Genomic DNA, 24,383 nt, shown 5'->3' with positions numbered 1-24,383 from the left:
CTACAAGTTTGACCACAGTCAGCTGAGAGAGCTCAACAGTTATCCCTGCTTGCACTGACTACACTGTAGTATTTCACATACCAGATAACTCCTACAAGGTTATGTTTTAACACTATCTAATCTAGTGAAATCAAGCCCCAAGACATCCCCTGGGGGAGGAGGAAAGAGAACCCATTAATTTTCTGCCATTTATACAATTGGCAAAAGTCCTAGGGAGAAGAGACTCTGAACTAGATAAACAAACAAAAAGTATATGCAATTAGCAGTTTGAAAACTACCTTTGAATTAAAAAAAAAAGATACTACATGAGCCAAAAAAAGGCACAGGAATGGCTTCACCTCTTGGGTGATTTGTTATAGATGACATTTTACTTAATTGGTCTTCTCAGAATGTTAATCATTGTATAATTGTGTATGTGTAGGCTGAAAGTTTTTCTCTAAATAGTCACCTGATGGCAAGGAAAGCTCCAGCTTAAATGGCATTGAGAAAATGATAAGGAGCTGAAAGGAGGAATAATAGTAGAAAATATACTTCATCTTTAACCACAGAGGAGCCTGATGCTCCTCTTCTAATAAATCTATGTATAGTTGTAATAGATTGGTATGGAGTGACCGAATATTAATAAAGCCTGGGTGGCTGACATCTTCACTATATCCTGCATAGTGCTGAAAAAAATGACATTCATCTTAGCACTCAGTCCACTGTCATTTATTTAGAACGTTAAAGCATTAGGACACAGAGGCAGCCTGATTGGATTTCGTTTTAAATACTATTCTTTCCTAGCTTTCCCCCATAACCCAGAGAGATTTTCCTCATCCTTGGGGCCAGTTCCCCAACTAGTCCCGTGGTCTGATAGACACCAGGCTCAAAGACCTTCAGAAGTAGTGGATGCTAACACAGATTTTCCAAACCTGAGTTAGTAACTACCATCAGTATTGACACAGGGCATTTTTAGGTGTCGAAACAGTAGGCATGGATAAACCTGTACCAAATTCAATACAGTGACAAAGCTGCAGGGAAAACAAGTTCTGTCAACATCAACCACCTAAATCTCTTTGGTTCTATTTTCTCAGCACAGGCATTTCTGCTAGACTTTCCCAAATGACGGAACATATTACTTACAGCCCAGAACGAATTTACTTGAAGCATCCATAGAGATTGATTTCAAAATGCTGAGCAGTCATTGCTGCCAGCAGAGCAAGTGAAGCATAGCAATCCTGGCATTTGCTCAGCTGGATTAAACGAAGGGAACAGGAAAGGATCCTCCTTTCCTAGCAGATACGTCATACCTGCTCTGCAACACGCAACTGCTGTGTTCCAGACTGGGAGATAACACTGGCTCCTCTGCAGATAAGTTAACACTGCACTCCACAGCCACACATAGACGAGTCGACAGCAGTAAAGGATGTGGGAGCAGAGCTAGCCTAAAATGACAAACAGTCTGAGTCTCTAATTCTCACTGAACAGCAACAACATGCAGAAGTAGAGAAAATAAGCATGGGAACATCTGTTTTCAAAGTCATTGACAAATACTGCTCCAACAGATAGTCCCACTAGTTTGTTTTCTTTAGAGATAGGGAAGCTGGACATTGTAGTTTCAGATGACAGTGGAAGGAATTCTAAGTCCTACATGCAACATGAGTCTATGCCCTTGTCCAGTTGCAGGAAGTGAGGACCTGCTCTGACAACAAATGCAAGCTTAAAGCCACAGGATCATCTCTAATTCTGCCTCTGTCTGACAGCTAAGGGAAGACGGGGTTGTCCCTGTGCAGAGCACTAGGCTTGTCTGCACACCTAGCCACTGGCAGTAGTTCCATTTCAATGCCCTTGTGTCCATCCTCAAAAGTTTACCGATTACTGTTATTTTAGCTCACATAGATTTAGAGATGAAGTTTGCTCATAGAAGGTACAAATAAGAGTGGTTGAGTTTTGCTATAAACAGAGATCTTAACAGAAACGTGCCACAGTTACAGCTCTGCTTATACAGAATTGAACTGAAGAGCACCTGTGCCATATTAAGGAAACAGTGAATTCACGTGATAAATTATTGACGGTGAAGAATGATTCTTCCTTTTTTTTTCTATTATCTTTATGGCAGACTTAAATGAGAGCAATAATAGTGCCATATGACTTTTTACAGGTTCCCAAACAGTTCATGAGAAGGCTCCTTTGGTGAAAGCCTTGTTACTAGCTGGACCTGCTGGCGTTGGAAAGAAAATGTTGGTCCATGCCATCTGCACAGAAACAGGAGCCAACCTCTTCAACTTATCTCCTTCCAACATTGCTGGGAAATACCCAGGCAAGAATGGCCTGCAAATGATGCTTCACATGGTTCTCAAGGTAGCATTCTGTGTCCTTCTCCACAAAATTGGCTCCGTTCATCACATCTGTTGTGGAACCAATAGGGAATTGAATTGTAGTTCCTCCATACTGAGGAACATATACACCAGTCATACAAGGGTAAATCTGCCCAGGGTCAAAAGAACTGCCAAGTCCATTTAAAATTCCCTCCCTCCTCTCAGGTTTTCACAACTATTTGTTGACAGTCAGTGTGTGAACCTCTGTAGAGGATTTAATGCCCCTGAGAAATCATTTGTAGTAGCCATGTTTTTCATATTAACATTTGGGCAAGCTTTGTGTTACCTTAAATATGAAAAGCATCATAGATGGAGAAAAATCTGTTCTCTGTTTATATGCACATCAGTCAGGAATTCTTGCCATGCAGTATTTAATCAAATACTAGACTGGGGGTGGTCAAAAATTTTCCTCTCTGGGACTGTTGCTATAAAACAGCTCTCCCCTATAGTGCTGTCTGTTTACCTATCAGCAAGGTTTTCAAAAGAGGGAATCCTAGTTCAGGATTACATTAACAGAAATATATGAGAAGTCTGGAAATGAAAGAAGACATAGGAACTGTGAAGAACACATCTCAAATCCTCTTCAGAAAAAGGACACTATCCTGGTGGGATTTCTTCCACATTCTAAGTGCTCAGTGTTTCTGCTAAGGAAGGAAGCTGGTAAACATTTCCAGACAAAATACTTTTAAAAAGAAAAAGCACAGCATATCCTAGACAGAGTTGAATACAATACTTTTCCAGTGCCAGAGATCTGCCCAAGGACTGAATTCAAATTGGTTTTCCCTGGGATTTATCAGATGTATTTTATTAAATCCACTATTAGAGCAGGTTTTGTGGCAGGTGCCTCCATCCCCAGAAAAGACAGGTTTCATAGTTAAAAGCAAAACAATCCCAAAGGACCCCATTTCTTGCCGCTCAGAGCAGTGCCTAAGGAAAATTGACAGTGCTGTGATCCTGCACTTTTGATGCCATAACACTAACACTGGGTCTAGCACTTGCTGACACAAGCTAGTGCCATTAGAGTGATCTAATACTCCCTCTCCTCCCTCTACTCTGCACATTTCACCCTTTCCACTTAGTTTCTCTGGCCTCATCAATAGCAAAGCATGTCTGGCTGCAGGCACAGCGCACACACACCATCGCCTTTCCATTATTTAGTTGCTGCTAGAGCACAAGGCCATTAAACACAGGAGAAAAGAGGGCAGCCTTTTACTCCTATAGAAGGTTCCAGCTAAAGATATTAAGGCTTTTTATACATGCAGATACATATAAAATATATAACTGGAACATATACAAAATGTGCATATATATCTATACACATTACGTATGTAAGCACACTCATTATGTATACACACATGAAGTACACACATTCTGTGTATATGCACAGAAATCTAGATATAGGTATATGAAAATACTTGTATTTTCCCACATTACTTAAGAACAAATGGAAATATTATCCAACACCTCCCCCAGAACTATGGAGAGTAGTCCAAGCTTATTTTTTTACTGTAGCTCTTACAGAAGAAGCAATGACACCTTGGTGAACCTCAGCAAGTCACTGGGAGGGAAGTTCTTCGTAGTCAATCACATGGAATAAGAGCTGTCCAGGCACTTACTTATCAAAAGATGACTTGTTCCAACTGCAACAGCAGTACTGCTTCAAACTCTGCTGCTTTATAAGGGCACAGCAGACTGCCTCTTTCCAAGGGATACGTCATGTATGTTCTTTTCTATGCAAACTCATACTTGACAAGGCACTGGCCTGTTTTAGCATCATTCAAGTCAACTATATTTATTTTTCATTTCTGCTTTCTTTGGTCATTCCACTGCTCCCTGCCACCTTCTTTTCCCATGGCAGAATCACTGATTTATCCAATCTGGTGATTATTTTGCCTCAGATTCTGGAGTTGCTCAGAGCCAGGATAGAAGCAATCCTCCATCCACAAAGACTTTCACCTCTGCACTCATAGTCCATCTTTTTTTGGTCCCAACAGTGACAAATGTGTCTCTAGGAACACTAAAATCCCTGCCACAGCCATCCACCCCATTTGTCCTGCCATAGGTTGCTGCTGCTTTACATTGAATGCTCCCATCCAGTATCAAAGTCTTGCACCTGGCACAGAGTAACTCCATGTGACAGCCCAAAGAGGTCCAGGCTGTAGCCCACCAACTAGACAGCAGCTTTGCAGGAAAGGACTGCAGGTTCTTAAGTTGAACACAAGTCAACAGCATGTCCATGCAGCAAAAAGTCTGCTGAATATTGGCCTATATCAGCAAGAGTATAGCCAAACTCTTAATAGCAATTAATTATTCACTGCTACATGGCACTAGAAGCAACTGGACACTGTTACAAGATAGGCAATCAACAAGCAAGCAGGTCCAGTGGAAAGCCAGGAAGATAAGGGGGCTAGAGTGCATGAGAGAAGCTGAACAAAACCAATTGTTTTGTCCTAAGAGAAAGCCAAACTCCTGTTTTCAGGAGCTTCATGGGATAATGTAGAGAACAGAACCCAGACATGGACAGCAATAGGACATGATGCAATGGACACAAATTGCAGCAAGGGCAGTTGTTTGTTAGGGAAAAAGTTTCACAGGGAATCAAAGGGTAGTAAAATATTTTCTATCCTGATTTGCAGCAAGCTACTGTTACCCAGGCTGAAGCAAGCACAAGGGCAACACACACTGAAAACAAATTCGTTGACAAAAGGAAGCTGAACACTGGTATTTGCCAAAAAAGTTTATTTTTTAAGAAAGCCTGGTGTAAATGTATTTGGATTATTGTACAGCTACAATATACAGCAACACATGTAAAGACGAGCCACAAGAGCAAATGCTATCTTGCAGCTGATATTTAATATTCAGAGCTCTCATTCTACTCTGACACAACATAGCATACCTTGTTAAAGTGCCTTGCATGCAGATGATCACTGAAGGATTCACCACGTCTTCATAACCTTGTCATGTTTTCTGCAAACAGCAACTGTGACCATTATCAAGCAAAGCTTTCTATGCCACCAGAATTTCCTTTTTATAAGGAATACAGAATACAGACCTTCCACTTAGCATTGTAAGCGAATAGCAGGAAACATGACAGTTCTTGTTCTGTTATCTTACAATCCTTGTAACTATCACTAAACATCAAGATTTAACAAATAAGAATTAATGGTGTTCTGTGATAAAGATGAAGTAACCTTGCACTTCTGATTACTTATCACATCTGCAAACAGAGTTTCTGTAATGAAAGGAAACTCTGGAGAGCATAAAATGACCATTAAGAAACTTTCTGTCAGTAACTGAGTGTTGGCTGCTGGCAGTTGCTTCGTGGGAGACACCCTAAACAAGTGAACAGCATTGGAAAAAAATGAAACTTTAATTTGTTTCAGATGCAAGAGCCAAATTCTGTTTTTTCCCCTCCCTCATTTCAGGGAGGAGATTTGCAAGAGACATACCAGCCTTGATCCAAAAGAAAGGCTACTCAAAGCAGGCATTTTAAATGTCATACAGAGGAAATGACTTCTCATACCAGAACAGGAAAATAACATTGCAGTCTGCCTATTCAAAGGAAACGTAAGGAAAATTAATAGTGAATAGGAAAACTATTGAAAGAAGCTGCAAACACCAAGCCCAAGGACTTGTATATAAAGCCACAGCAAACAATGTCTGCCAGGTCAGCTCTGCTTCAGAGTGAACAGTCTCTCCCCAGTAGAAGCACTTCCCAAAAATCCCCCAAACAAAAGTCATCCAAACTTCAAGCATGAACCATAACATGCTGGAGTATTTTAATTAATTCCATTTTCCATGAATTGAGGCAGCCTGAACTCAGTGGAGCTCTCTGCCAGCTTGTACCAACCAATGGCTTGGGTCTCCCATGTTCCCCTCAAGTCACAAAACATTGCTGCAGTGCAACAGCTTACATAAAAGATGCAAAGAAGGAGAGTGAAGGATGCACAGAAACAAAACCCCAGAAAGAATTGAGGAGAGAAGGTAGAATGCATGACTCTTGTGACACGGAAGTGTAAAAATGCAGGTAGTTCATAAGGCTTAACTCCAAGGCAATAAAAATGACAAGCCCTGGCCTTCTATTAGCAACCATAAGGCAGCCATCAGGTTAATCACTACCAGAGTCAGACAGCCCCTCTCAGGTCCTTTACCACAGTCACAACCACACACAGAAAGCACATTGTATGAAAAGCCACACATGGGAAAATGTTATTAGTGCAACACTGTCTAGGCTAAAAGGTTGAGAAGGAGGTGGCCAGGAGGAAATACCAGCAGAGAAGTCGTCTGTGTTTATCAACAGCTCAAGTGTGCGCTGTGTAGCTGTCTTCACTGAACAAGGAGTTTTACAGGAAGCTGCAGAAATATTTCAGCGCCTTGAATCACTGTTAGGGGACTCTGTTATCATGGTATTTACCAAATCAGAGGTGGCTATAAAAGTGTTACACCAAAAAAGAGAATATGATGGAGTCTCTTTATGATTAAATGATACAGTCCCAGTATTCAGAGGCAACAACATTTTGAAGTCTGTCAGTAATTGGGGTTTTTTTCCACCAAATCAGGTTCATTTATTCATAATCACTACTGTAATGTCCTTCCAGACAGATCATTTTTTCTGGCAGTCTGAAGAGCCAGGTACAGTTTACCCTAGTATGTTGCCTATTTAGCATTTCCACACTACACTTTTCCATTACAGTTGAAATTTGGAAACAGTACAGTCATCCTTTCTTCCAGATGTCCCAGAGCAATTATTTTCTCGTGGTTCATCCTGCTAGAGGCCTGGCCTCATCAAGGTTAAATATCACCAATGCTCAAATACAGCGTTACCTTTGAGACAAAGCACCTTTACTCTGTGTTACTCTAGTGTAAAAAATTGAACATGTCCTGTTAGAAGACAGCATTTATGGTTCTGTCTAACAAACCAGAATACAGTGGCATTATCACTGCAGCCCTAGAATATTTGCCTGGTGAGGCTCCCACAGATGAAGTCTAATCATATATTTTACCACAGAATCGTTTAGGTTGGAAAAGATCGTCAAGTCCAACCATAACCCAGCACTATAACGTCCAGCACTAAACCCTCATCCCTTTAGCTACTCTGAAGCATTTCTCTGAGCACAAACTCCAGAGTATTGAGCAGTTTTCTGCAACAACTTGAGCTTCCAGAAAAGCTTAGTGTGGGACATTACAAAAACAATTCCATTGAAGCCTTCAAGTTTGGAGGAGTGTGTGCATGTGTGCCCTGCAAGAAACAAGTTGCTCAATTTTTTGAGTGCAGCAATTTATCCTGTAGTTGGAAAAGTTTTACCCCACGCTTTCAGAAATACTGTTTTATCTTTGATGATCGGGGCAGAAGGACAAGAAGGCTTTTTTTTCAGAATTATTTTCCTGGAGAGTACCTCAAGCCTGGGTGACCCATCAGAGTGCAGTTCACAGGCATTAGAAGGGTTAAGGAGCCATCTGCTGGCAGCTCCCACAAATCAAGGAAGGCAGGAAACCTAATAACATTTCAATTACAAATTAATTATGTACAGGGCATTTAATTATCCATGGATTCAAACTATCCATGGATAATTCAAATGAAGCACACTTTCACAGCAGTTATGCAGTCTGCTACATATCTGCCAACAATTTAAATTAGATGCCGACAGATTCTGGTGTCTGAACTGTCTTTAAAAAGAGGAGACAGTGTGTTGAGTTTTGTTGTATTGATATGTATCAACACCAGAAAAATATATGCAGACCACTTCATACATTTAGATCATTGCCTCAAACATAAAGCACAGGAAAGTGTCTCTAAGAAAGAAACAACATTGAGGTTATACGTTGGATTTCCACTTACTTGGTGGGGAAATAAAGGGGACAAAAAAAAGATGGCAAGTATAACAACAGTGAGCATTCTTAAGAGTTAAAATGAAAGTGTAGGCTGAAGGCTTAAAGCTCCATTTCAGAGGGCTTCTAACCACAGAAGTAATCTCTGAAACAAATGGGGAAGACCTGCAGCTCCCTGGCTGGGACAACATGGTTACCTTTGAAGTACGTAAACAGAGCTCAACCATAGCCAACAGTTTTTACAGCCTCTGTAACCTCTCTCACCCTTACTCCCCCTGTAACATCCTACTGCAGCAGACACATAGGTATGGAGAACGTATTCCAGAACAACTACACAGCTCCTCAGACTTTATACAGCTGCATTCCCTTGCAAAGCAGAAATACCAGAAGTAGTCTATTCTCCTTACAAAGCAAATGCACAGCAGCTCTTTGGTTGTAAACACAAGTGAAGTAGGGACAAAGTACAATAGCAACAGATACTACAGTAGCAGTCTATCAGGGTGGTAATGCATGCACATACAGCCCATAAACTTGAGTGGACAGCATGCCACCTGCTCAGTTTTCAGTTGAGGGAAAAGCATGCTTCAAGGAGAACAGGCTCCCACTGTCTCATCTCCCTCGTCGTACCCTTTCTAGGCATGCACATAGCCACGGTGAAAAGTGGTTGTTATCTTATGCATCAGAAGGTAAAAGTCACCACCAGAAACTTCAGAAAGCCCCAGCTGATAATCCATTCATTAGCAGTCCTGAGTTCCATAAGAATCTCTGAATCAGAGTTTCACAGTAGATTTCATAGTGGGTACAGGAAATAGAAATGTAGTTCTTTAAGAAACTGCAGGTTTCCATTAGTGATTTAAACTACACCCTACGTTTTTCTTTCCAAATCTTAACGATACAAAAGAATGTCCATTGTCCCACCACTGCTCCATGACCACTCTACCATATTATTCTTCTTTCACCACTTGTCTCCAAGCCTGTTTACAGACATCCAGGAGCTAACTGAATTCACCTACAAGTGCAAATCAGTAGGACTGACTTGCATTTCCTGCAGGTGTCTGAGCCCTTGACTAGCAGGATAATCAGCAGAAAACCCCTGAGTTTAAGGCTGCTGCACAACTCAGTTCAGTGAAAGCCACAAGCTTGCCCTTTAAAGCTTGTACCTTGCAGTGTGTGTACAGGCTTAAGAATACACCAAACATACCTCCAAAAATAGATAAGAGATAGATTAAAAAAGCATCTGACCTCAATGGCAGATAGTATTGCTGTACAATTTTAACCTGTCATTTCATTCCAGTTTGTACACTCAATCCACTGTTGGATTGCAATGTTACCCCTGAAGTTGCACATGGAGATAAACATTCACGTAATTTCCTAGGTCCACACATCGGTTTCTGCAGGGTTTTCCTATTTTTATGATACAATGTTTTTCTTTTTTAAATCCCCTCTATTAATGCTAAATGTTCGAGTTGCTGCCTTCCAAAGGAAAAAGCTTACTTTTCCTCACTTAAACTGGCCTGAACTTGGAGGTACCAATTCACGTGTTCTATGGCTGACAAGTTACCACAAATAACATGTCACATGCCAAAGACAGCATTGTTTCCACTTCACCCCATCATGAGCACAGCAGAGCAAACAAGTTTAACAGCTCTCATTTGTTATTCTTTTCCCCTGTCTTCAATATATTTTTACTGTATGGACACACAGACACACGTTTGGTGCTTTTGAAATGTATCCATAAAAATGAACTGCGGTGCTTTGAAGAAATATGTTCATGACTTAATTCTTCCTGTGCTGGCTGTCAATCAGAAACTGAGCTTATGATGTATACAACCTATTGATTTTGTAAGCTTCAAGCTTCCTTCCTGAAAGCAGCAGTTTCAACTCAGGGGAAGGGGCGGGGGGAAAGAAGAGGGAGAAGAATGCTGTCTCTCTCTCATTACCCATTGACTCCCTGAGCCATCATTTTTGTTGCTGAGCAAACTAGCACAACTCAGAGCCACTGGAAAGTGATTAAAATTTGGCAGCAGAATGTCTAAACCACTGGCGTTTCTATAGCAATAGGGGGAAGAGTGCAAGATGTGAAAAACCCTGTAACATTGCTGCCATCCTGCTGTGAACCAGAGGTATAGTGCCTCTGACGTTGGAGCCAGAAAGCCCATTTGTACAGAATCGTGTCCCTCCCCTTCAAATTGAGCAGGTTTTAATTGCTGAGCTAACTGCAAAATAAATGCTATTTTCTAAAGCCAGAAGATTGCAAATCAGTCTGTTTTACTTAAGGATTAGTACCCTTACTTCTCACACAACAGCCATGTCTTGCCTGTCCCATCTGTATCATCCCCAGAAAACCAGGGAAGAATCCTACACAGTCTAAAGCTGCTGGTGGTCTGTCATAGAATCATAAATCATAAGGGCTGGGAAAAGACCTTTAAGATCATCAAGTCTCATTACTAATACTGCCAAGCCCATCACTAAACCATGTCATTCAGTAATTATCCCTTGCCATTGAACCCTGAGCCCAGGCTTCATTTTGAAGAACTGCAACTGAATTTGGGTTGAGAAATGAAAAATAAGCATAGCAATCAAAATGACCCAATTTGGGTTGGGTTTTTAATGTTAGATTCTTAACTAGAAACGGTTTGATTTGCCAGGGCTACTGAGCAAAGCTCATGAAATCCATGAGTGCTGAGCATTCCTGTAAAAAAATAAACCAAGCTAATTTTAACTGCTGAAATATGGTTTCAAACATAATTATAGGCATCCAAGTATGAAATTGTAGCCATTTTAATCAACTTCTTGCCTTCTCTGCCCGATTTTCTCTTAGGTGGCTAAGCAATTGCAGCCTTCAGTCGTGTGGATTGGAGATACAGAAAAAATATTTTCTAAAGCAGTGCTGAAGGCTGAAAAAGATGTGAGTTGCTCTCTTTTTTGGTGCAGATAATTTCTCCTGTTGCATTACAATTGACACAAAGGAACAAGTGTATTTCTTAGCTTAACACATACCAGTATGACCAGACCTGCCAAAGTTTTCTTGATAATAGCCTGTCTCACTAACATTTTTATTTTAAGAGACTTGTGACTTCTTAAAAACCCTTAAGAGGTCACGTTTCTCTCCTACACCGGCTTTATTTGAAAATTGTCCAGTCACTGCTCATCAGTACACTGAAAAGTAGAAGAGAATAATGGAGAATTTCAAAACAGGAGGCAAGAAACTAGAAGTTAAGACAAGCTTAAGTTGTTCAGCTCTATTAATTTGAGAAATTGGATGGAGCCAAAGTGAACAATAAAGTAACAGGGATAAATTTCCACTGTGAAAACAAAGAGACTATGTTAAATAGTTATGCTTACAGATTATTTTCTTTAGGCTCCCAGGAGTCCTATTGCTATTGCTTCCCTTCTTTCCTCTCTCATGTAGCTTCCCCACTAGAAAGAGAATTAAAACACTGCCCAATAGGCACAGCAACTCAACCACTGCAGTAGAGTGAAATCCTGACTGGATTCATTCTGCTTGCAAAGTATTTTATTTTTTCATGTGAAAAAATTAAACCTCTTCCCTTAAGGTGAGTCTTATGCAGGTCGACTACAAGATGAGCACAAGACTGTATTTTAGAGGCTGAAACATCCTTCCAACGAGGCAGTTTCTTCGGGAGGGGTGTATAAGCTGATGGACACTCAGTGGCCAATGCCCTCTAGTGGTCCCTACAGCAAAAGGGAACCTTTCTCTTGGGCTCAAACCTTAACAGCAAGTGCAGATGGAAATTACAATTAAGACCAAGGGCCAAAATATCCATGATCTTTGCCTGCTTTGATAGCCACTAGTATTGAAAAATGTCTTGTCCTGCCCACCTCGGAGTCCGGGGTATCACTTCTGCCCCTGCTATCATATCCTGAGCCCTACAGGCATTTAACAAAAGGTCTCTTGTGTTCTTGGTGGGAGTGGATGGCTCCAGGCTTGAAATCATTCATGTCCCAATATAGCTCATAGCGTCACCAATATTTGGAGCCAGAAAGAATCAGGAGGGACAGACAGTGGTAAATGGCAGTTTGGGGAGTCTTCCTTAGGAACACTTCAAGACAGCTGGGTTTCAGAGAACATGAGCTAAGTTTAGCCCTCTGAAGAAGTCAAAGTGAATGGAAGCCACTTCATTCCTCTCAGTGTGACATTTCTGGCGTGACTGAGAACCTGGTTGAAAGAAGCATTAAATTTTTCAAATGCCCACTAGAAAACTAGTGTCTCCAGTCCTCCCTAGAGAATACATAGTCAAATATTTCATGGTAACCTAGCTGGCCAAGGAGGGTGTGCAAGCAGTTCAGCCACTCATGGTTAAAGATGGGTCACTTTCAAAATTCATCCCATTTCTCTTCAGCTCAGGTGCACATGACTGAAATCATAGCTTGCCTCTTCAACAGCCCTTCTTGCTACCTACACATTTCTTTCAAAGTGGTGGAGATATTATTAGCTTTCATGACATATCCTTGAAATGTGTGTGCTATGGACTCACATTAGTTTCACAAGCATAACAGGAGCTGCCAATACATAAATGCTTGTCTATCTTAGTAGGCTTAACAGGAGTGGGGTGTTTAAGCTTTGTCTCTGATACTGGTTCCGTCATTTAAAGTTCTAAAATTAATATTCCTACAAGCTGAGCAATGAATCCCTGTAAACAATGCTAAATTAGTGGGAATCCATTAATATAATTTGGTGGGGATAAGTTAGGATTTATTTTCACGGGAGATGAAATGGGAGTCAGACAGTTGTTTGAAAGATTCTTCTCATCTCCTGATAATTTTTTTTCCCAGCAGAAAGCGTACTGCAAACCCAGAAGACACTTTTTCTCACTTGAAGGAACTGTTCTATCAGTCATTTCAGTGAGACGGAATTCCTCTACCCACTCCTCTCCAAAACTAAAATAATTTTATAATTCTCACTTTTCTAGCAATGTTGATGTCTCAAAAAATCTTGGTAAACATTCGTACTTCCTTCCAATACACATGAATAAGAGGAAAGCATAAGGTCTATAAATAGCAACAGGCATCTAAATCACAAGAGTAATTTAGCTAGAATAAAATGTGTTAAAAACAAAGTAAATCCACATTTCAGTCACTGCTGTGAACAGATCTCTCTGGCAGACCAAAGCTGGCAAGGTTGGCTAAAACGTCCAAGGCAGTTATATCACAGTGGGTTATTTTAACCGTCAGAGAACAAAGTTCATTACCAAAAATTAATTTCCCAACAGGGAAATGGCAAAGTTTGGATAAGAGCCTGTGGTTTGAATCCATGCCCTTGGACAGAAAACATACTGTCTGGGTGTGAACAGAGCAGCATTCCTTCTTTCTGAGCAAGAGAACAGCCAAGACTTCTCCTTTGCTCCAAGGCAGATCTACTGTGCTTACAAGACATTTTGGGAGCAAGTGCAGGCATTCCACTCTCCGGAGAGTCTTGCGTGAACAGGCACCACAAGGAGGAGAGGAAAAGATGTCAGATGGCATTGAGTGATGGCCACAGGAATAGTTCATCCAAGAGCAAAAACATGAGCTGGATGTATCATCCTGGCAAGCAACATGTCCATCATCCAAAGGAAGATCTAAGCCTCAGTGCTATAACACGTTTAATTCATCATGATTGAGCAATTGGCAAATTTAGGAAGATGCATGGTATGACCATGAGAATAAAAAGGAATGAGAACATAGACATAATTAAGATAAGTTTAGCTAGCAATTAACTGTGTGACTCTACCCCAAGACTCTTGGGATTTCCCAATTTCCCCTCCTCCACAGCTTTCACTCCAAAAAAATAACCAGAGCTTTGTCTCCTTTCTGTCAGCTGTCTGCTACTGCAGACAAGAAAAAATGGATCACAAAGATTGTGCATGCAATGTAGATTCACAGGTGTTTATTATTGCCTGAGAAGGTTTGCAGGACCTTGTTTCTTCCTTATTGACATTTTACAAAAGTTGATCTGAAATTAAAGCTCAAGTCTCTCAGGGAGCTGCCAACTATATAGCACAAAAAAAAAAAAATAGAAAGATATCTAGAGAGCAAAGCCTTCAAGTGAGTGTTGGCAACTTGTGTTAACAGTGCTGTTTCAATCATTTCTGCAAAGAGGCTTCCAAGTCATTAGACCTCTGATACACTACCCAAACCCAGTTGACACATCCTTATTAACAATAGTGACACCACAGCAATTTGATTAAGCTCCTCCAACCAATATTAACTTGAACATTATCAAACATAACTATCCAATAACAGGTTTTGCTCAATACTCATCTCTTCTGTAAATAGTAGTGAAATACTTAAATAATATATCAAGTCAAATAGTAAATTATTGCAAAGAAATTAATCCTGAATTCAAAGAGCTGTGTTCTTGGGTTAAAGTGTTGGCAAGCTAGAAATTACTGCAAAAATCAGTGAGTTTATTTTTCACATTTAAACCACGAACAGGAGCTGGTAGATCATAACTTCCAAGAGCTGGGAGGATTCCACAGCAGATTATGTACCCTGGGAATTTTTCTATCTGATAAGGTTCATCAGGTATGCAGGTCCAAGCAATGTTTCTCCTTGAAATGGAAACAAGGATTTCCCTCTTTAAATTAGTTGCTTCTGTCCTGTTTTTCAACAGTAGGACCAGCAAATTCAGTAGGGAAAGGCACTAGCACAAATCCACAAATAGGTAAGCAGAAATCTCATGTTTACCTGACTTTCAGGAGACAGACACCTTCTACTTAGGTTGAGCATCTAGTCAGCTTATACTAAATGCAACTAGATTACTAAAAGAGCACAAGATCCTGTCATATATAGTATGTTTACAACTTGATATTATTAACTCTAAACTGCCAGCATGGATAACAACTCTTTCCTCCTTGTATTTACATGTACATGCTGAAGGAGAATCCAAAACAACTTGGAAAGATCCTCCCCAAAGTTCTAAAGGCTTTGAAAGCACAGGACAGAGTGCTGCTAGTGGGAACCACCAACCGTCCTTTCGATGCTAATCTTAAGCCTCTCTGCAAAGTTTACCAAAAAATCATTCTAATTCCAAGGCCTGACTACGCTTCAAGATTTGGCAAGTATTTCAAGCCATCCTGATGATGGCTACTGTTTAAAATCCATGTTTAATATCTGACTATCTACAGAACTGACTTTAAACTTAATTCAAACTCCAAGAACATCTGAATTCCTGACAATTTAGGTAAATACTGATATAAAGATCCCAAAGATCAATTAATAAAAGTGGAAGCTAGAGTTCAAAATACTCTTTAGCAGTGATTATCATTTTTTCACAAGCTGTTTAGTGTGCACCAAGTTCAGCCCAAACTGTTTGTTTTCCCTGTATGAAGGATAAGGTTCTATTTTTGTGCACATGTTCTATTTTCAGCTTTTTTAAATTTTGCACAGGTATTCTGAATTTCTGTCATTCCTGTCCAATTTCCATACTCTAAACAATATACTTCAAGGCCTTTCCATAAACAGAACCATGTTTGAAGGACTGAGTTTTGTCACTACTAAGGTCCGCTTTTGTACTTCTGCATCTTTAGAGAAATTGTAGAGGCATCCAATATTTTTCATGTCTAGTCTATCAAATGTTTACAGTGATAGACAGGTGCTCCCAAAGTCTGACAAAGTCATTGACTATCCCATATGCTGAGAGCCAGAGCTTGCGAGAAAAACAGTGTCTTTTATCAGACAACTTTACACAAACAGAAAAAGACAAACTTCCAGGACTGCAAGTTTTTTTTCAGATTTAAATCACCTTGTAGTCTGCAGTAGCTTGGCATTAACTAGCAAGAAATGTGCTAAATTAAGCTTAATAATGTGAATCAATTAAGAAAAATATCCACATCCTTCAGAAGTGGTAGGTGGGATTAGAATGGCTTCTGTTCCCAGAAATACAATTTTTTCTTGTTGTTTTTTCATCACAGATATCATGTGCTTTAATATACTTTTCTGGGTACTGAGGAGTCTGGATGCAGTGAGTTATGAGCAGAAGTGCTGGTTAGATTCAGTTTAAAAATAATATTGAAAAGAGGTTGGGCTATTCAGAACAGCACCAAACACATTTGAGTTAGGATTCTCAATGGTGTGCTACCACGTGCTCCTGGCCTGAATGTCCTTATTGATGACCAACCACATCAAGGAAAAACAGACAGCCTTCATGCCACTGATCTCTGAGAGATCATGTCTCCAGCTAGAAGTCAAACTGGCTTTACAGGTAAAGGGTAATAAGAAAAGTTTCTATAAATACATTAGCAATAGAAGACAGACCAGGGAGATCCTCCATCCCCTATTAGATCCAGAAGGAAATTTGTTATAAAAGACGAGGATAAGGCTGAGGTGCTTAATGCCTTCTTTGCCTCAGTCTTTAGTAACAGGAGCATTTCCACTGGGGAAAGTCAGCCCCTCAAGCCAAGGGACAAGGGCGCAAAATGTCCCCCCTACATTTCAGGAAGAGATGGTCAATGACCAGCTGCTCCACATTGATGTGTACAAATCTATGGGGCCAGATGGGGTACATCCTAGAGTGCTGAGAGAACTAGCAGGGGTGCTCGCCAAGCCACTGTACACCATTTATCAACAGTCCTGAATGACTTTGGAGGTCCCATATGATTGGAAGTCAGCCAATATAGCACCCACATATAAGAAAGGACAGAAGGATGATCTGGGACATTACAGGCCTGTCAGTTTGCCTTCAGTGCCTGGGAAGCTGATGGAGCAGATCAACCCAAGTTCTATTATGCAGCACATGCAGGACAACCAGGTGATCAGGCCCAGTCAGCAGCGCTTATAAAGGGCAGGTCCTGTTTAACAAACCTCATCTCCTTCTGTGACAGGGTGACCCACTTGTTGGATGAAGGAAAGGCTGTGGACAGAGCAGCGGAACAGGCTGCCCAGAGGGGTTGTGGAGGCTCCTTCCTTGGAGGTCTTCAAGACCCACCTGGAGATGTTCCTATGCAACTTGATCTAGGTGAACCTGCTTCTGCAGGGGAGTTGGACTATTTTAAAGATCCCTTCCAACCGCACCATTCTATGATTCTATTATTTTACTGTTTCCCGCAGCATTCTCTTAAAGACTGCTTTTGGCTCGGATGGGTATACACTTTCCTGGGTGAAAAACTGGTTAGATGGTCAGGTCCAAAGAGTCGATGTCAATGGAGTTAAATGCAGTTGGTGGATGGTCACAAGTGGTGTTCCCCAGGGCTCAGTACTGGGGCCATTCCTGTTTAATATCTTTATTAATAATCTGGATGAGGGGACAGAGTGCACCCTTAGTAAGTTTGCAAATGAAATCAAGCTGGGTGGAAGTGTAGAGCTGCTTGAGGGTAGGGAAGCTTTACAGAGAGATCTAGATAGGCTGGATGGCTGGGCCAAGGCCAATGCCGTGAGTTTCAATAAGGCGAAGTGCCAGGTTCTGCACTTGGGCCACAGCAACCCCCAGCAGTGCTACAGACTCAAGGAGGAGTGACTGGAAAGCTGCCAGGCAGAGAGGGACCCAGGAGTGTTGATTGAGAGCACCTGAACATGAGCAAGCATGCCCAGCAGTGTGCCCAGGTGGCCAAGAAAGCCAATGGCATCCTGGCCTGGATCAGGAGCAGTGTTGTCAGCAGGAGGAGGGAGGTGATCATTCCCCTGTACTTGGCTTTGGTGAGGCTGTACCTCGAATACTGTGCCCAGTTCTAGGACCCTCTCTAAAAGAAGGACATTGAGGTGCTGGAGAGGATACAAAAGTGGGCTACCAAGCTAGTAAAGGATTTGGAGCACGTCTCATGTGAGGAATGACTGAGGTACCTGGGACTGTTTAGCCTGGAGAAAAGGTGGCTCAGGGCAGACCTTATAAGGTGACTATGTGTAGTGAGGTCCCTGAATTGAATGTGTCTTCCTTTACTATAATATTCTGGGACATAGAACCATACAATAGTTTCAGCTATAAGAGACCTTTAAGAGCAAGTCCAGCCTTTGTCCCAGCCCCTATATGCAATATGCAACACCTCCAGGGATGGTGACTCCACCACCTTCCTGGGCAGATCATCCCAGTGCCTGACAGTCCTTTCAGAAGAGAAATTCCTTCAGTAAAGAAGTGACAGACAGTCTCTGTTCTCCCTAGTGACAAGCAATAAAACAAGAGGAAATGGCCTCAAGTTGTGCTAGGGGAGCTTCAGGCTGGATGTTAGGAGGAATTTCTTTACCTTCCTCTTGTTACAAACCAGAATATTCCAATCTATACATGTTGAAAACAGTAAGCACACAATGGAAATCATTAAACTGGAAGATTCATGATCCTATACTGGTTTTCTTCCCATTAATCATCCACCAAGTCAGTACCTCCTATTATGCACAAACCTACCTGCAACAGAAGCTACAGCACACAATATATGGTTGCACAGAAGTAGTGCTTACTGTTGTGTGCATCAATTCCTCTTTTATGAATTAGTGATTCAGCCAATAATTATTGAGCATAGATATAATTCAAGTGGAAGACCACAATTTGCCGAGTGAAAAATGTAGTACAGAGTTGTCAATAGCTATGGGCACAAGTCCATAGGATAGACATTGCAACTGAAGAAAAAATAAGGCAGGTTTTCTTCATTGCATGACTGCCCCATAATCCAATGCCATTAATTTCCCACCCAACAATTTCATATTACATATAAACATTCAAGGCACATGATAGTCAAATCACGAGCTGTTTCATTCAAGAACTTTTAAAGTCTCTATGCATAATATTTATTTTTTTCCAAATGCATTCATGTAAGGCTTTAAAGGAAAGCATGATGAGGTGGCATGAAAGTTTTACCAAGTTTCTCTGAGACAGACTGTTACTTTACATAGGATAAAACAAAGGATGTTTATTTTTGGAAGCAAAATCTCAGGCATTTCACAAACCTTCATGACACAGAGGTGCCTAGCTAAAAGATACAACCAGGTTCACCAATTAAATAACAAGCAAAATGCCACGTGTGGAAATTTACATCTGACCTTTAGAACCTGGAATAACCTTTAGAATAGCTGGAAGCCCTTAGCTTCCATACCAGACATTGAGTCTCCATAGAAGCCCTCAGTTTAGCAGGGATAACCGGCAAACAGGATCACAGAAATCACAACAGACTGCTCTGGTAGGTACTTAACTCTACATACCCAAATGGGAACATTCTGAACAGGTTCTCTTTCTGTGTATACACATAGTCATGTTTAAGTAGTCCTGTATATTTTTACACACATTATGTGCCCTCAATGTCTTTCTGAAAAGTACTGACTGGTAGCCAACAAATAATCACTAACAGTTTAAGAACAGATGTGCCTGAAGGCCCCTCTGCTACAAATCTGTAGGTGAAGAACAGCAAAGAAGAAAAATTTGAATCTTGGCTTTCCTGACCGATATCCCTTATTTTCCTGTTTCAGTTTCTAAATGCAAAAACATTTCTCCTGCTCTCCTTAATGCATGTCTTCATCACTCTCTTTCTGGGTCCTGATGAACAGTGTTATGGAAACACATCATCCAGCAGAATGGTGGAGCAATCACTAACTTGCTAAGCATAAGCTGCCTAGCAAAGATGTCTGATGGTTTCACCCAGGGACACATCATCCAAGTAGTGCAAACTGTCCTGAGTGAGCTACGCCTCCTGCAGATGACCAGGAAACCACTGAGGACTGCTGAGTTCATGACCTCACTGGCCAGACAGGAACCAGTGTACAAAGAGGAGGAAGAAACATTTAAGGTGACATTAAGAACTGTGTTAACTGTCTGTTGTCCCCTGCCATGTCCTTGCTCAGGAACATTTGACCAAGTCCTGCTAATTCTGCTGATGGGTTGGCACATCACTATTTGAATGATGATATATGGCTCAACGGCATCAAACACCCATCTTCCCTATTTTGGGATGTTTGGCAGCCCAGACTGCTGGGCATTATTACAGGCAGCAGCTCTGCACAGGCAGCACTCCAAGCACAATGTCATGCTGAACCTACTGCCTGCACCCAGCTCATGTTGAACACAGGGGCTTTCACACACATGGATAAATTATGCAGATGCCATTAGTACAATACATTGGTCCTTTTTCTTTCAGGGCTGAGGTGTTCAGCAAACCTAGCTTGATTTTATAAGAGAATTCATGTTTGAAATCATCATCATCATGTCTTGGTAATAATTACTCTTTATTTCCCTAGGCTAGGGTTACCTTTATGTGGCAGTTAATTCTGCCTTCACTGTATTGCTTTTGGTTTTCCTATTGATAGGAAGTTTATCAGGCTTAAGTACAGGTCTACTATTTATATGCTGAAGTGGCTTTGGTGTAGCTTAGAGACAGATGAACTGGACTTGAACTAATTAACAGAATGCAATAGCTGCTTAGCAGCACTGACATCCCAGAAAAAATGGCAAACCACTTGACTAAGGCACTTCCAGCCCACTAAAGACTGGTAAAATCCTCAGATACTGAACAGGAAAATCCTGCTGTGTGCCAAGGAACTGCAGGCAGCCCATGCCAGGGCCACCAAATGGGATAGGGCCTCTGTACCAAAGCCAAGAGACCCCAAAAGAGCTCAGTGCCATATCTCCTTCAACTTCTACCCATAGCATTCTCCTGACTGAAAGGTTTCCTTTTCACTCTGCTCTTTGAATCCCTTCTGGTTTTGAACCTCCACACTGGCTCCCACAGAAAACAGGATGCAGCTTCCAACAACTTTGTCCAAGTCTTCTTCCACTGCTAATCTAATGATAAATATATATATTTCCCAGTCTTGTTGAATATTCTCCAATTATTCTCCATTTAGAGCCAGTTGGCTCATTCAGCATAGGCAGCATTTGTGATATTTGGCAAATTACTCTTTTTTTCTCCTCATGCTTCCTATCTAAACCACTATCTTTCCTCAGGGAAAGACTAATGATTCAGTGTTGCAGGAAAGAAAAAAAGCCTCTGTCATTTCCAAGTAGTAATCCATTTGTACCCCAAAACATGAGAGCTGGTACTTACTGCAAGTTTAACCTCAGAATCTTATTCCACTTACCATAATGTGCCTGTTTTGTACAGCACAAAGTGTGCAGGCAACACTTCATTCTGAACACAGCTCAAATGATACTGTCCTCAGCATCCCATGGCTATCATTTCTTTACATTTGATTACAGCCCTTAAGAAAGCGTTTCCTTTTATCTGTTTTAAATTTGTTTCCCTTAAATGTCATACAACCTTGCACCGGCACCTGTAATATGGCACAAGGGAAGCAGATTGTCAAAATGGCCTCATGCATTAATTAACTCTGATATCACAGTCTCGTCTTGCACAGAAGCCCTTCTTCCTGAGCCTCTAATCACTGCCATCGCTGGACCTTTTCTGCTGCTTCTCTTTTTGAAGGGGGGCTGCTAAAATGCAGTATTCAAAGTGGAGATTAGCGCTGTGATGAATCTTTGATTTCTATTCATTGGAAACATGAATCTCCCTGTTTGACATTTATATTCTGCCAGTATTCCAAAATGAATATAAATAATGCAAAATTTGCGATAATGTGATTTCTTCACTCAATTTACTCAAATTTCCGCCTCAATTATACATCCACATTTTTGAAATTAAAAATTGTTGCACCAGTGTGATGGATACAAATCTTTACAGAGAAATAACAGTAGTCCCCAGGGAGCAAAGGGCAGGTTGACTGGCATGCCAGTTCTGCCTGGCAGCGACTAGGGCAAAATACTTATACGTAAGAAAGCCCACACCAGAGACTACAGACATCATTCCTCCAACAAGCAAACATTAACTCTGATCGGTCCATCACTGTAACTTACATCCCCAGTTCAGATGCTCGTGCATTAGTAATAAATCTACTTTTATTTTAACCACATCTGAGGACCTGATTAATCATTAATCCCATATAGCAGTTCCACTAGCTTAAGAGTCAAAGGTAGCCATTATAACATGCCAATAGGCAGGTTAATTTTCTTAAGAAATGGGAATAGAACAAGAGAAGGCCTCACAGTCGCTTGGCTCCTCCTGCCATACACAGCAGAGCCCTTTATCAGCAACTCAGTGTGGAAAATGAGATGACCTCCCCAGGGTGCACCCACTAAACAGAGCTTGCCACCCTACCAAGCTCCCAGCAAACTGTTAACAGGGTTGTGGTGTTCTTTCTATCTCCCATTTAAAGTCTGGAGAACCTTATACCCAGGACAACAAACCCAAGAGGAAAATAAAATTTCTATGGCCTCATGGCATATCACACACACAAAGCCAGAGACACTGCTCAATTACTAACTGCTGCTGGGGAACTCAATACCTCCCTGAGCCAAGAGTCACAACCGCCGCTTTGTCTGTCTTATCCCACTCATGAAAGACCAGAAACAGTAATTTCCAGACCTCTTCTTGCCCCATCCTGTTCCAGTTGTGTCTGTTCTCCCACACACAGGAATAGTTTGGCCTGAGACTATTTTTAGGACAGCAAAATTCAACTGCCTGTGCCACTGCCCTGATAGCTCAGTGACCCCACCCAAACACCTCCCATGACACCATGTAAACGTGGATGCATGAGAGGTCACGTGGCATCTTAATCAGGGGAGCAGGGGTTCCTGGGGGAAAGGTGCTCAACTAATTCAGGCAGCTAGAACAGAGAACTCAGTGCAAAGGCTGCTCAGCAGCCAGCTGGGCATCTGACACTGTCAGACTTCATTTACCAGCTTACAGTATTTAAGTTACAAGACAAGAGATCCAAACAGGATCTATCATCAGCCCCTTTCTCAGAGGAAGCCTTTAAGCAGTGTCCCACAAAGAAGGACTGTCTGGGCTGCGAGAGAAACATCAAAGGGTTTCTTCCTCATACACTTCCAATACCTCTTCTCCCAGCTACATCTCTTGATGATGCCTGTCTATAACACATACTGGGGAACTAGGCAAGGCAAATCTCTAGGGGTAGCCTTACCAGGCTCAAGCTGGAGGCAGCATTTTGGATGGATCCTAAGGAAAAGGCAGACTTTACAGGATGCTGCATTTGGTAGGAATATTGAAGATAGCAGGAACGCAAGCAAAGGGCAGAAGAGTCACGGTTGTGGCATTAAATAGTGATCTGCGGTCAGAGGAAAGACATTCGTTCCAGGAGCAGCACATGGATTAATACAGTCAGAGGGAAGGCATTTTATCTATCATGTCAACACCTAGTTGCATTTTAATCTCTGGTGTAGGCAGGACTTCACTGATAAATGTTCCTGTATGTATATAAGAGGAAAGACCAATTCCTACAGATTACAAACTTTAAAGTATTGCTTTCTCCTTCACTTTACATTATTTGCACATGGTCTAGAGCTGGCTTCTTGACATTATGGTCCAGAAGCTTGGCAAGTTTGCAGAGCAACTATACCAAAATAATTTACAAGTCACAGGATTGTGAGCAGGCAGCTGAAAGCAATGAACAGGATTTTAATGTTCAGGGTTTGTTTTCCTTCTTAAGCTCTCTCATTGAAATAAAAAAAACCTGTCTGGATTAATTTGCAGAACAGGAGAAGTATACACTTTGTCTATTGCCAAGCTTCAGACGAGAAGGAGTTTTGACAAGAGCTATATATACCTCAGAAATTGGGTTGATCATAGAAGTTCTAACATTCTTATAACTATAGCAACACAAATGGCTCAGCTAAGTATTCCTGTTAATGAGACACAGTTCAAGCAAGCAATTGCTACAATTCTTGTTATAATAATGTTCTCTAGAGATCTGAGGATTTAATTTCTGCTTCTCCACAAGCCAGCCAGGGTTTTAAGAGTTTGGGGGTTTTTTTTGAAGAATGTTCCATGGTACTAGTAAAAAGTTTGAGTGTTTTGGTTTGTGGTTTTGTTTCTTTTTTAAAGTTTTATTAAAACATACACATTTTTTGATTCTCCAGGCTTGGTATGCCAAGACACCACTGGGTAAAGCACGAATCAGAGCACTGGCAGACAGTGAGAAAGCAGAAAAAGGAAAACCAAATAAAGGAGGAGGGAAAAAATAAACTTCCTGAAGACTTTTGCCTCTGACAATACCAGTCACAGCTCTACTGAAAAGGGAAGATGTTAGGAAAGCAGACATCAGAATAATGTACCCCAAGTTATAGGTATTCCAGGAAAGATAATATCTTTCTGAATGACTTTTTAAAAAAGTTAGACATGGATGCATTAGTTAACTCTCAGAGGATAAAGAGTTAACGACCACTGACTTGCTCAAGCATTATTTATTCTAAGAGATTCTAGGGGG

At 41.2% G+C, this 24,383-nt stretch overlaps 1 protein-coding gene across 1 annotated transcript in view; it reads left to right on the top strand.

Moving 5' to 3' along the window:
• IQCA1 (IQ motif containing with AAA domain 1) overlaps positions 1–24,141 on the top strand; it is a 107,602-nt gene extending 83,461 nt beyond the window's left edge. Inside the window, 5 exon segments of the mRNA XM_062002651.1 lie at positions 2,141–2,340; positions 11,008–11,094; positions 15,069–15,246; positions 19,656–19,894; positions 24,037–24,141. Coding sequence (XP_061858635.1) covers positions 2,141–2,340; positions 11,008–11,094; positions 15,069–15,246; positions 19,656–19,894; positions 24,037–24,141 — 809 coding nt within the window.
• The last annotated feature ends 242 nt before the right edge of the window (positions 24,142–24,383 follow it).

The sequence above is a fragment of the Colius striatus genome, chromosome 9 (genome assembly GCF_028858725.1).
Source record: "Colius striatus isolate bColStr4 chromosome 9, bColStr4.1.hap1, whole genome shotgun sequence".
Taxonomy (NCBI): Eukaryota; Metazoa; Chordata; class Aves; order Coliiformes; family Coliidae; genus Colius; species Colius striatus.
This window is presented reverse-complemented; position numbering and strand designations above follow the sequence as displayed.